The 13,692-nt window shown below is 41.4% G+C and overlaps 1 protein-coding gene across 1 annotated transcript in view; it reads right to left on the bottom strand.

Moving 5' to 3' along the window:
* The window catches only part of LOC117515235 (aminopeptidase N-like), an 80,892-nt gene that overhangs the window by 53,421 nt on the left and 13,779 nt on the right, over positions 1 to 13,692 (bottom strand). The window contains exons 3-5 of the mRNA XM_034175717.1: positions 9,363 to 9,505; positions 6,842 to 6,978; positions 1,020 to 1,146 (exon numbers count right to left, since the gene is read on the bottom strand). Of these exons, the coding sequence (XP_034031608.1) occupies positions 1,020 to 1,146; positions 6,842 to 6,978; positions 9,363 to 9,505 (407 nt within the window). The remainder of the gene's footprint in view (positions 1 to 1,019; positions 1,147 to 6,841; positions 6,979 to 9,362; positions 9,506 to 13,692) is intronic.

Genomic DNA, 13,692 nt, shown 5'->3' with positions numbered 1-13,692 from the left:
ATTTTTGGTCTCATGGCAGCAGAGCTGGTACTTTTTGGTTTATGTGCTGCCCTGATCTACTGGAAAATTGGCAAGACGGCGGCATCAAGAACCATGGCCCCTCGCTTGTCCGTCATGATTAACGAGGTTGGCAAGGCAGTGCATTCTCAGACTGCGTTGACTCTTGAACTCAGATGCAAATTGGATGACACCTTGGAGCTGATGCGTGCCTTGCAGTTGAAGCTGAAGGTTTTGGAGGCCGGTGAATATTCTTAATTCATAATTGGGATTTGGTTGTTCAAGTGGAACTGTTAAAAGTGTTTTTCACTGCTCAACCACAACACTCCAGGCTTATCTAGCCTCAAGGACAAATTGCCCAATGTTTACCTCCAGAGGAATGTCTTCAGGCTCTGGTGAGATTATTCGGCTCCTTCTTATCTCAAAACTCACAAAGACAATAAACTGACAGACTTACACATGGACAAGACTGAAGCATGCTCCATATTTTTTTTCCCTTTACCTCCCTTCCTGCTCCCCCATCACTTTACCCCATCCCGGCCACCGCTCACGCCACCTCTCCCCCTTCCGTGGGCTGCGCGGTTTTTAAGCTGCAGCAGGTCCCTGTCAAATGTATATGTGTTGTCTTTAATTTTGATGTGTGCCATTATTACAGTAAACAAGTAATAATTGTGGATTAATTGCTGTATCTTGTCTGAGGTAATTGGAGTGTTTTTCACGCAAATATGACATTTGTAATGCATCTTGGCTATGTGCAAACGCACCTTAAGAGCAACAGCCATGTTCAGAGGCAGATCCCGGATATCTGTTGAAATCCACACTGACGGCACGGCCGACCACATTTGTGTGGTTTGGTACCAAAAGAACAGAGATGAAAGCGTGACTAGCGATGGACTTCAAACTGGATTTCGCAGGTAAATATCTAATAGATGACCAGTGTTGGCGCCATGGCAGCTCCTAATGTCACTGTGAGGTGTCACCTTGATGCTCACTGATTCCAGTAAGAACATGAGATGGATTACCTGATTTTGGAAGAGGGTAGCTGGAATTGTAATATTCCTCAAAGAACTTCAGTATGGGTCCGGTTAAGTTGAGGGCATATTCTCCCTGCTGATCACGAATGGCCGCTTTCCGAGCAAAGATGCGGATCTGTATGCGCACAAAGACACAACAAAATAAAGGACATGTTACACACTTTTCTGAATCAGCTGAAGCCAGAGATCTCAAACCATTCCACAAAGAATAGTGAGCAACCACCGGGTGACCTCAGTGATTATAAAAGTGACCCCGGTTTACCCTCAGAGTCCTTTCTAGAACCAGTTTACATTTTATTTGATTTACATTTGATCGTTATCTGTTTGAGGTTTCATGTTGAACAATCCAGATGCCCCAAATACCTACACACCAAAAAAATTCACCTGCTAAAAGAAAAGTTTATACTTTCAAATAGAACATTTAACCTCTGTTAAACATAATATATGTGGGACACACCCACTGAGCTAACCTGTTCTCTGTGAGCCACGCTCACTCTGTGTTTGACATGTCTACACATTCTGCAGGAGAGTGAAGGAATAACGGGTTCTATTTGGTCTTTTTTGCTTAGGAAGGATCCCAATGATTGAAATGACCCAGAAGTGCCTCAGTAGCAGCCATGAAAAGAACTCTTCAAATTGTCTAAATGTTTTGGACAACTGCTTCAGTGCCTCCTTCTGAATCTCCTTCAGCAAAAGATAGTTTAGTATCTCACTGAGGCACAACTGGTGGAGGGTAGAGACACAAAATCATGCTAAAAAACAAGTGACAAGTTGACACATTTTTCATGTGGAATCTCACTGAATTGGTCCTCCAGACACGTGTGCGCATGACGGCAGACTGTCCGCTGAAAGCCGTCTGGATTGGTGGCAAAAAACATTGCCACAAATCTTGAGCAGTCCACATTTTCTGTGCTTTTGCTGTGTACAGATGGGGAAATTTTGACAGCCTCTTTCACATAATAATTATGTAATAGGCCACATCCATCTACTGTGTGCACAAACATCTCATCATTTCAGCCGCACCAGTGATGCTGAACATCCGTTAGAGTGCCATGCAGCATTCATGTGTAAGTCCTTGGGCCTGCAAAGTGACCACTTTTGCATGTGTGCTGTGTGGCATGCAGTGATGCCGGTAACGCAAGTAACTTAAGTAACGCGTTACTTGCGTTACTAAGTAACGCAAGTAACGCGTTACTTAGTAACGCGTTACTTAGTAACGCGTTACTCTAATCTGACCACTTTTTTTAGTAACGAGTAATCTAACGCGTTAATCTTTCCAAATCAGTAATCAGATTAAAGTTACTTCTTCATGTCACTGTGCGTTACTATTATTTTTCATTATGGGTCGATAGCAGCATTAAACTTGGTCTGTGGGCAGGAGGTCGGGGTTCGACTGAACGTCCCACTTTAAGCCAGATGTGAGCTTTTCATCCGCGGTTTTTTGCAAGTGCTCGACTCGTCGTCTCCTCTTAAAGCGCGGTGATCAGCACACCTGCACTGAGCTTTACAAAGACATTTTTATACTTTTTTTTCCTCCTTTATTTAGAGCTGAGCTGCTCCGTATCGTCTCGTTAAAAACAGCTGATCCTCCGCGACGCGTCAATGACTAACACTATTTTCCACTCAAATACACCTAAACTCTCTTTCTGAGGACCACATGATGTGAAAACACAATAAAACTTTCTTACCTGTAAATCTGGTCACGTTTTCTGCATAAATAAATGTTATCCATTCTTTGTGTTCAAACGCCAAAGTAGGGGCGAATCCAGATGGAATGGGGGCGTGGGGGAGGGATGTGCCCCCCCCACAACACCCCTAGATTAAAAGTCCAGTTTTGAAGCCTTTTTTTTACTACAACTACTAATACTACTTAAAATAATATTAATTTCGACAAGTAAAATATTTAGAGAGAATTTAAATGTTAGAAAAATGCTAGAATTAATTTAATAGTTACATTTAGAAACAATGTAGGTTTGAAATTGCAAGTTTTACTGTTACAGTGCTGTCAACAGTTAAATATGAGGTCAAGAAAGAGGTCTTTATTTTACTTTTTATAAAACAAGTATTTATTTTCATTGAAGTCAAGAAAGGGTGACTATAAAGTAACTTTTGGCAAAACAGGTATCACTGTCATGTTGAGGTGGCAGAGGGTTGTTGTCGGCAGCTGGGAAAAGTAACTAAAAAAGTAACTAGTAATCTAACTTAGTTACTTTTACAATTGAGTAATCAGTAAAGTAACTAAGTTACTTTTTCAAGGAGTAATCAGTAATCAGTAATTGGATTACTTTTTCAAAGTAACTGTGGCAACACTGGTGGCATGTCAGTGGCTCTCTCGCGGTATGTGTGCAGACTCCTCTTGATTTTTTCTCTGTGTGCAGAGTTTTCTCGATATTTTGGCCATCACGTCAGACGGCATCCAGTGGACAGTTGGCCTCCATGCACGCATGTGTTTGGAAGACCAATTCAGTGAGATCCCACATGAAAAAGTTGCCACCTTTTTGCCTGTTTTTGCAGGATTTTTTGTATCCGCCTCCTTTCCACCAGTTGCAGCCCAGTGAGATACTAACCTAACCTAAGGCCCCCTTTACTCAGGACAGTGGAAGTCGTGAGTCAGTCATGCAGCTTAACCCTGATCTGCACAGGTGTCATGAAAACACCTTTCTGTGTATCTGCTTCAGTGGACCTTGTGTGTTTGTTGCCTCACATGGAGTTTGTGCACTACAGATGATGTCACATTTCCATGGAGATCTGCTGCTTGTTTCTCTTATGCTGGATTTTGAGAGGTTTACCGTCATTATGTCCTTACTGTGCATGTGCATTGAGAGAGAAAGAAAGAGAGAGAATGAGAGAGGGTGAGAGAGAGAGAGAGAGAGACCATGTATAGACTCAGTGAGCACAGCCTCACCGTGGAGAAAGGCTGCCACAGACAGACCTGGCTCCCCACAGAAGACAGACTGTGCACCCACTGCTCACAATACAAGGTAGAGACAGAGCTGCACTTCCTGACCACCTGCCCGCTGTGCCAAGACATCAGAGACATGTACTTCCTACAGATCACAAACACCCAAACACACTTTGAAAGCATGACCAACATCAACTAACTTCTGTATCTGTTAGGTGAAGTACAACGATGTGCAAACACAGCATCGTCTTAATTTTTTTTTTTTTTTTTTTTTTTGCTCTATGTAACACTTGCTTTGGCAATGTAAACATATGATTCATATGCCAATAAAGCTCCACTGAAGTTGAAAATTGAAATTGAGAGACAGAGAGAGAGAGAGAGAGACAGAGCGAGACTAAGAGATAGAAAGTGATCATCAGTTCTGATTTATTTGGTGTCCATGCGTGTGTGTGCACATGCTTTTCTCTGTCATTAATGCGAGTGGTGTCAACTAAATTTGCAGCCATGAAAAATATAAACTTTTTTGTTCAAAACCATTGCAGGGAGTGGAAAAAGTTACAACTATTGTCTTGATCTCACTTTTTCTCCTCCTCCAACCAGACCTGAGCTCCATGTGGTACTCTGTTACTCAAACTCTGGATTGTACAGTTCATGGAAAAAACTACAACAAAACTACAGTCTACAATGAACCTAATTACTTACTTATATATTAAAATTCTCCACACGATATGGTTCAGGCAGGTTTTGTCAGATCCATGGCAGTGGGAAAAACTGGCACACAAAGGATTCATTTAATATTTAGCTGGTTTTGTCTTCCATGATGACACTTTATTACTTAGGTCTACAGGTTGTCACCATAGTAACAGTAATCAGACAGCAGATTATGTGTGTCTGACGTGTCCTTTTGGTGACAGTCGAGCTAAATGTCCAGTGGTGGGCATGGCTAACCAAAAAGTTAGCTTTTATAACCGCTAATCGGCTAACTGAAAAGTTATCTTTTGTAACGCTAAACTGATAAACCACCAAAAAATGTATCGAAGGCTACAGCTAGCCGCTAACTTTCAGTATTGTCCCCGGTACACTCTCAGCTACTGACAAGTAGCTCTTTTGATAGAATCAACAACTATCACAAACCCAAACACAACTAAAGAGTCAGTGTGTCTGTCTTTGTGCACCCTAATCACCGCTGTAGGGAAGCGTCATTAATCTTTTCAACTTACAGTGGTCCAGCCATGAGGCAGACATCTTGAAAAGGCAAGCAGGTTTGACTTATGGTTTTGATTTATAAATCAAATTAATCTGGGTAGAATAATTACATTAATGCCAACTGTCATTTGTACAAAGTGAAAATATAAAACTTATCTTTTAATTTTAAAATAATGCACTAATTCTGATGATCTGATGATCCAATGTGCACAGGAGTCTGTGGTGAAGTGATCCACGCAGTCAGCAGTGTGTGATCCAACGTGCGCACAAGTCTGTGGTGGAGTGATCCACATTCAATTCATAAAATGGATTTCTTTTGAAATCCAGAGAACACAAACAGCAGGTCTTGAAAAAAAAAAGAGCAGACAGAGAGACAGTTCTCTAAGTCTCTCTCTCTCTCTCATGATCAAATAAGAAGTGTGATGTTTCAGTATGTGAGTTTAAATGGCAATATTTTTCTTTTTGTTTCTAAATAGCGACAAGGGCTACATGTGACAGTACACATACACATACATTAAAAGCAAACATTCGCAGCTGCAAGCAAATTTGTGAATGTAACGATTACGCAGGAAAAATGCAGAGTGCGCATACATTTCGGGCGTACTCTAAATGCAACACAACGCAACTCTACATTTGTGGCGGTGTGAAAGGGGCTTTAAGTTTGAAGGTAATCTTTCATAACTCTAAGACACTTTTTGTATATCCCAACAACCAAAAGTGCTGATGGATTAAACATGGTGGAATCATTACTGGGATAGATTAGATTAGATAGGATTAGATTTTAGATTCTGTGACTGATTTGTATGTATGAAGTCATACATCAAAAACTGAGGTATTGTAGAGTGTTCCATGATGCATCACAAAAAAATGTCCAAAATGTCCTTGTAACTATCTGATCTTTAACCTGTTTTTCAAAATGGCTGATGCACAAAATGTCCTTGTATTTGGTAACAACTATCTGATATTTTTATAACTGTCTAATTGATAAAACAATCTCATCTTTTTATGTGTTTAATTTATAAACAACCATGAACATGGGGGTGCCTTAGGCTGAAGGAACAAATGTTAGTGAAGGAGACAAATCTAGGTTCTTTGTTCCAGGTGTTTGCATGTGACCTGTTCAAGATCCCTTTGCTGAGATAACTCTGTATCAGTGTAACAACTCTTTACAATACAACATATAAACTTGGAAGTCCATTTCCAGTCCAGTTCTTTCTGGAGATCACTCACGGTGATAAAAGAACCTAACAGTATGTTTACGTGTACATTTATATTTAGGTGTGCAGGGTGTGTATCAGCCCTCTGAGGGCCTTCATTTTCCTGTTGAAGTTGTAATATCTAAGATAAATGTTAACAGAGTTATCTCATCAACACAAAATTTTGACCAATACTGGGCAACCTGTCCAGTCAGAGGCTCTGTGGACAGTATTAATGATACATTTTACTTCAGTTTGGCCCCATGTGCAGTATATCTTAAGAACCTGTGTAGTACAATGACCGTGCCAGCTGTTGTGTTTAGGTTTCCAAGTTTTTCTACTCATGGAAGCACAAACAAGCAATGTACTAGGTCTTCATCCATCTGTGCCAACAACTGTGACCGTTTAGAAGTCGTTGCAATTAGGACAAAGTAAATTAGGCTTTGTGAAAAGGACATGATTACAATGATGGTGACAGAGTGATACAATGTAGAAGAACTGATTACCAAAACGTCATCAATGGTGTTGCTAATGTTGTCAAAGTCACAGACAATGAAGGCCAGCAGGTAAGTGGACATCTTTACAGTTGGTTCAAAAACTGTCTTCTGCACGAGTTTCCCATCAAAAATATAGGGGACGGTTTCTGAGAAAGAGAAAAGAAGTGTTTTTCTCATACTGTGTGAAAAGGACAGCCTGTACACACCAAACATTTAGCAACACATTGAGAATGCCATATTACCTCAAACACGTTAATGTCATTCTGACAGTTATATACAGTAAGGCAAATAAGTATTTCATCCACTGTCACTGTCAATTTTGCAGGTTTTTCACCTACATAGAATGTAGAGGTCTGTAATTTTTAACGTAGGTACACTTCAACTGTGAGATACAGAATCTAAAAATAAAATTCAGAAAATCACATTGTATGATTTTTAAATAATTTATTTGTATTTTATTGCATGAAATAAGTATTTGATCCCCTACCAACCAGCAAGAATTCTGTCTCTCACAGACCTGTTAGTTCTTCTTTAAGACGCCCTCCTATTCTGCACTCTTTACCTGTATTAATTGCACCTGTTGGAACTTGTTACCTGTATAAAAGACACCTGTTCACACACTCAATCAATCACACTCCAACCTGTCCACCATGACCAAGACCAAAGAGCTGTCTAAGGACATCAAGGACAAAACTGTAGATCTGCACAAGGCTGGGATGGACTACGGGACAACAGGCAAGCAGCTTGGTAAAAAGACAACAACTGTTGGTGTAATTATTAGAAAATGGAAGAAACACAAGATCAGACTTCAGACTTCAAACAACTTTATTGATCCCAAAAAAAAAGGCAATTACGTTTACACACCAATTACCTCAGAATAAAGTAATTAATCCACAATTATTACTTGTTTACCGTAATAATGGCAAAGACAACACATATACATTTGACATTGTTCATGTGCACTAAACTTGAGGCAGTCCATCATCCGAATTGAGGCAAAGTGGGTGAAGGCCGCTGCAACTGGAGTCGCGCCGCCACTAGCTTGGGGGGAATGGGGTCCTGCCGCAGCTAAAAAACCGTGCAGCCCCTGGAGGGGAAAGGAGTGGCGTGAGCGGTGGCTGGGATGGGGTGTGTGATGGGGGGCAGGAACTGAGATATAGGGGAAAAAATGGAGCATGCTTCAGTCTTTGTTCATGTGTAAGTCTGTCAGTTTATTATCTTTGTGGGCTGAGATAAGAAAGTAGCCGAATAATCTCACCAAGGCCAAGGACATTCCTCTGGAGGAGAAAACAGTCAGGCAATTTGTCCTTTTGGCTTGAAGCCTGGAGTGCTGTGGTTGAGGAGTGAAAACACTTTTAACAGTTTCACTTGAACAACCAAATCCCAATTATGAATTAAGAATAGCCCCAATTATGAATTAAGAATATTCACCAATGTTAATCTTCTGTTAATCTTCTTTGGTCTGGGGTTCCATGCAACAGCTAACCTCGTGGGGTAACGATGATTCTGAGAAAGCCCAGAACTACACAGGAGGACCTGGTCAATGACCTGAAGAGAGCTGACCACAGTCACAAAGATTACATTAGTAACACACGATGCCGTCGTGGTTTAAAATCCTGCAGGGCAGCAAGGTCCCCCTGCTCAAGCCAGCACAGGTCCAGACCTATTTGAAGTTCACCACTGACCATCTGGATGATCCAGAGGACTTTTGGTATCAACTCCACTCGCCATGTTTGGAGGATGAAAACAACCCCAAGAACACCTTCCCAACTGTGAAGGATGGGGGAGGACCCATCATTTTTGGAAGTGCTTTTCTACAAAGGGGACAGGACGACTGTGCCATATTGAAGGGAGGATGGATGGGGTCATGTATCTTGAGATTTTGTCAAATAACCTCCTTCCCTCAGCAAGAGCATTGAAGATGGGTTGCGGCTGGGTCGTCCAGCATGACAATGACCCCAAACACACAGCCAGGACAACTAAGGAAGGGCTCTGTAAGAAGCATTTCAAGGTCCGAGCCAGTCTCCAGGACCTGAACTCAATAGAAAATCTTTGGAGGGAGCTGAAACTCCAAAACCTGAAAGATCTGGAGAAGATCTGTATGGAGGAGTGGACCAAAATCCCTGCTGCAGTGTGTAAACTTGGACAAGAACTACAGGAAACATCTGACCTCTGTAACTGCAAAGGTTTTTACCAAATATTAAGGTCTATTTTTCTATTGTATCAAATAATTATTTCATAAAATAAAATGCAAAATAACCGTTTAAAGAAATCATACAATGTGATTTTCTGAATTTAGTTTTTTAGATTCTGTCCCTCACAGTTGAAGTGTTCCTATGATAAAAATTACAGACCACTACATTCTTTGTAGGTGGGAAAACCTGCAAAATTGACAGTGGATCAAATACAGTACAGCCATAAATTAATTTTATCCAACTGTAAAATTAAACAAGTGTCCAACCGTGGTGTCTTTATTCATTTTCTTTCATGAGGCTTAAAGAAAAGTTATCGGTGTGCTATGGGTGTGGACCTGTTTCTTTGCCGTTGGACAGAGCCACTGTTCCAATGTCGTGTATCAGAGTGATGCTGAAAATGGCTTTCATGGCTGGCTCATCAAAACAGGGAAATGCCTTCCTGGCATCCGTCGGCTGCATCTGAGTCGTGGCAAGAACCCTGAAAACAATTGGAGCAATGTTTAACCCTTTTATGTCAGGAAGGGGGTGTGGAATTACACTTTTTTTTTTTAACTCTCGGTACAGAAATAAAAGAGAGACTTGTAACTACACTGAGGAGCTTCTGGTGATGTTTTGTTTTACATATTTTAAGTATTTTGTTGCTGTAACGTAGTACACCGTGGTAATCTTCTAGAATAACTTTGTGTGGGTCTTTTGGCTTTTCTGCTCAGGGTGGTCACAGTGGAAGATCCTGCTGTGGATGATGATTCAACACAATCATTATGCCAGGTCCCCTGAGGGTCCTATCTCACTGGGCTGAGACAGCCTGCGAACGCCAATTCTGAGGGAAATCTCTTGATTTTGTGCAATGTTTGCTGGTTGGTGCTTTTCCTTTGCTGCACTTGCAGGGTGATGCAAGCATTGTGCCTGGATTTTGAACTGTTCAGAGTTGAAAAGGTGACAAAGGGCCATACCAAAATGCTCCCAGAGCCATTGCTGGTGTTGTGTGACCCTCTGAATGTGCTTGCTGGGACTCCTAACATGAGAGGTTCATGAGAGAACTGTAGGGAGGGGGGCACACACATGAGCTGCAGAGACGTATCGCAGCCAGAGGAGGAAAAAAGATTCCAACCCCACTCCTGATGAATAAACTAACTCCAGATGAAGAAATCCTCACCAACCATGAAGGAATCACGCTTCAAATCATTGAAACTATTGTAATAACCAGGTAAGCTGATTTAAATTTTTTCTTTGGTCAGATCAAAGAGTGATCTTTTCAGATCACTCGCAGCCCGATTTTGTGGACTCCAACTTGCGTGAGTTAACGGGGCTCACTTGTACCTTTTGCATTCTGTTAAATTTTATCAAAACAATCAATCAATCAATCAAATTTTATTCATAGAGCCCTTTTACAATACACAAGGTGCACAAAGTGCTTTCCATTAAAATCAAACAAGGAAAAGACAGTGTACATAACCAGTTAACATTCAAAAAATAAATTGGAAAAAAAAAACACCATCACTGCTTAATAAGTATCAAAAGCCAGTCTAAACAAGCGAGTTTTGAGTCGAGCTTTAAATGTTTATTTTCTTTTATCCTTTCAAGTCTGCACATGGTTTATTCACCTTACCTTTAGATGTACCTGTTACAATGACAATATAGAATCTGTATCTGAAATATGACAACATGATTTCATTAAACGGCGCGATTGCTCAAATCCAGCTCTCGCACAGTGTACATACAGTATAGTGTTCAGAATAATAGTAGTGCTATGTGACTAAAAAGATTAATCCAGGTTTTGAGTATACTATTTCTTATTGTTACATGGGAAACAAGGTACCAGTAGATTCAGTAGATTCTCACAAATCCAACAAGACCAAGCATTCATGATATGCACACTCTTAAGGCTATGAAATTGGGCTATTAGTAAAAAAAAAAAAAGTAAAAAAGGGGGTGTTCACAATAATAGTAGTGTGGCATTCAGTCAGTGAGTTCATCAATTCTGTGGAACAAACAGGTGTGAATCAGGTGTCCCCTATTTAAGGATGAAGCCAGCACCTGTTGAACATGCTTTTCTCTTTGAAAGCCTGAGGAAAATGGGACGTTCAAGACATTGTTCAGAACAGCGTAGTTTGATTAAAAAGTTGATTGGAGAGGGGAAAACTTATACACAGGTGCAAAACATTATAGGCTGTTCATCTACAATGATCTCCAGTGCTTTAAAATGGACCAAAAAAAAAAAAAAACAGACGTGTGGAAGAAAATGGAAAACAACTAAAAATGGACAGAAGAATAACCAGAATGGCAATGGTTCACTCATTGATCAGCTCCAGGATGATCAAAGACAGTCTGGAGTTACCTGTAAGTGCTGTGACAGTTAGAAGACGCCTGTGTGAAGCTAATTTATTTGCAAGAATCCCCCGCAAAGTCCCTCTGTTAAATAAAAGACATGCAGAAGAGGTTACAATTTGCCAAAGAACACATCAGCTGGCCTAAAGAGAAATGGAGGAATATTTTGTGAACTGATGAGAGTAAAATTGTTCTTTTTGGGTCCAAGGGCCGCAGACCATTTGTGAGACGACCCCCAAACTCTGAATTCAAGCCACAGTTCACAGTGAAGACAGTGAAGCATGGTGGTGCAAGCATCATGATATGGGCATGTTTCTCCTACTATGGTGTTGGACCTATATATCACATACCAGGTATCATGGATCAGTTTGGATATGTCACAATACTTGAAGAGGTCATGTTGCCTTATGTTGAAGAGGACATGCCCTTGAAATGGGTGTTTCAACAAGACAATGACCCCAAGCACACTAGTAAACCAGCAAAATCTTGGTTCCAAACCAACAAAATTAATTCCTCGCAGATGTGAAGAAATCATGAAAAACTGTGGTTATACAACTAAATACTAGTTTAGTGATTCACAGGACTGCTAAAAAGCAGTTTGAACATAATACGAGTTCTGTTAGAAAAGTATCGGACCTTTTTATTTTTTGCAGTAACCTTATGGATTTGAATCACGTGTGATTGCATCAGCCAAGCTTGAACCTTCGTGCGCATGCATGAGTTTTTTCACGCCTGTCGGTTGTGTCATTCGCCTGTGGGCAGGCTTTGAGTGAGCACTGGTCCTCCCCCCTCGTCGGATTTTCGTTGTGAGGAAAATGTCTGAACGGCTGGAGCAGCGCTGCATCATATTTTTCCAGAAACTGTGAGAGACAGCCAGGTGGAAACCATTCGGAAAATTCAGATGGCTTTCGGTGGGCATCACAGAGATTAAGGAGCATTACAACCGAATTAAAGATGGCCCACAGTGGCTGAGGGTGCGCCGCGCTCCGAGCGGCAATCAACAGGCTGAAATGACCAGATCATTTCCTAACTGAATGCTGTGTTGATCCGGGACGTCGTCTGACTACCAGAGAAATGGCAGAAAAGGTGGACATCAGCACTTTTCCGGCACATTCCACTGTTAAAGGAGATTTTGTCATGAAAATAGGAGCAGAGGAATTCACCACGGAGCTGCTAATGGCGCGGAACGAAAGCACCTCCGTGTTGGTCTCACAGGACATTTTGTGACATGCTCAGCTCTTGGACAATTTCTCGGATACTCACTCGACTGAAAAGCCACCCAAAGCCATCTGAATCTTCCAAATGGTGGAATAGCTGGGCATGTCCCATGAGACTTCCAACACGGAGGTGCTTTTTGTTCTGCGCCATTAGCAGCTCTGTCCTGATGCATGAATTCCGCCGCACATCTTTCATTAGTCCACCTCTCTTGCCATTTCTCTGGTAGTCACATGACGTCCCGGATCAACACAGCCTTCACTTTGGAAATGATCTGGTCGTTTCAGCCTGTCGATGGCCGCTCGGAGTGCGGCGCGCCCTCTGCCACTGTGGGCCGTCTTTAATCCAGTTGTAATGCTCCTTAATCTCTGTGATGCCCATAAGATCTTCACCGAAAGCCATCTGAATTTTCCGAATGGTTTCCACCTGGCTGTCTCTCACAGTTTCTGAAAAAATTTTGATGCAGCAAAGCGGCAGTCGCTCGGCCATTTTCCTGACAATGAAAATCCGCCGAGGGGGCTGGACCACTCCTCCCACAAAGCGTGCTCACAGGCGAATGACGCAACCGACAGGCGTGAAAAAACTCACGCATGCGCACGAAGGTTCAAGCTTGGCTGATGCAATCACACGTGATTCAAATCCATAAGGTTATTACAAAAAATAAAAAGCTCCGTTACTTTTCTAACAGACCTCGTAGTTTTGAGTTTGTAGCATCAACAGCAGATGCTACTATTATTGTGAACACCCCCTTTCTACCTTTTTTTTTTTTTACTAATAGCCCAGTTTCATAGACTTAAGAGTGTGCATATCATGAATGCTTGGTCTTGTTGGATTTGTGAGAAACTACTGAATCTACTGGTACCTTGTTTCCCATGTAACAATAAGAAATATACTCAAAACCTGGATTAATCTTTTTAGTCACATAGCACTACTATTATTCTGAACACTACTGTACGTCTTTAAACTAGGAAAATCTCTCTGCTAAATGCCGTGCTGTGGAAATGTGACATCTGTCCATCAGAGCCAAAATGCAGGAGGATGGAGAAGGACGCATCTATGACAAATCAACGTGCACATTGACCTCATACCTATTGTGGAGACCCTGAGTTAAAAAAGCAATGG

The sequence above is a fragment of the Thalassophryne amazonica genome, chromosome 8 (genome assembly GCF_902500255.1).
Source record: "Thalassophryne amazonica chromosome 8, fThaAma1.1, whole genome shotgun sequence".
Classification (NCBI taxonomy): domain Eukaryota; kingdom Metazoa; phylum Chordata; class Actinopteri; order Batrachoidiformes; family Batrachoididae; genus Thalassophryne; species Thalassophryne amazonica.
Note: the sequence above shows the minus strand (reverse complement) of the source record. Positions and strands in the feature narration are given on the sequence as shown.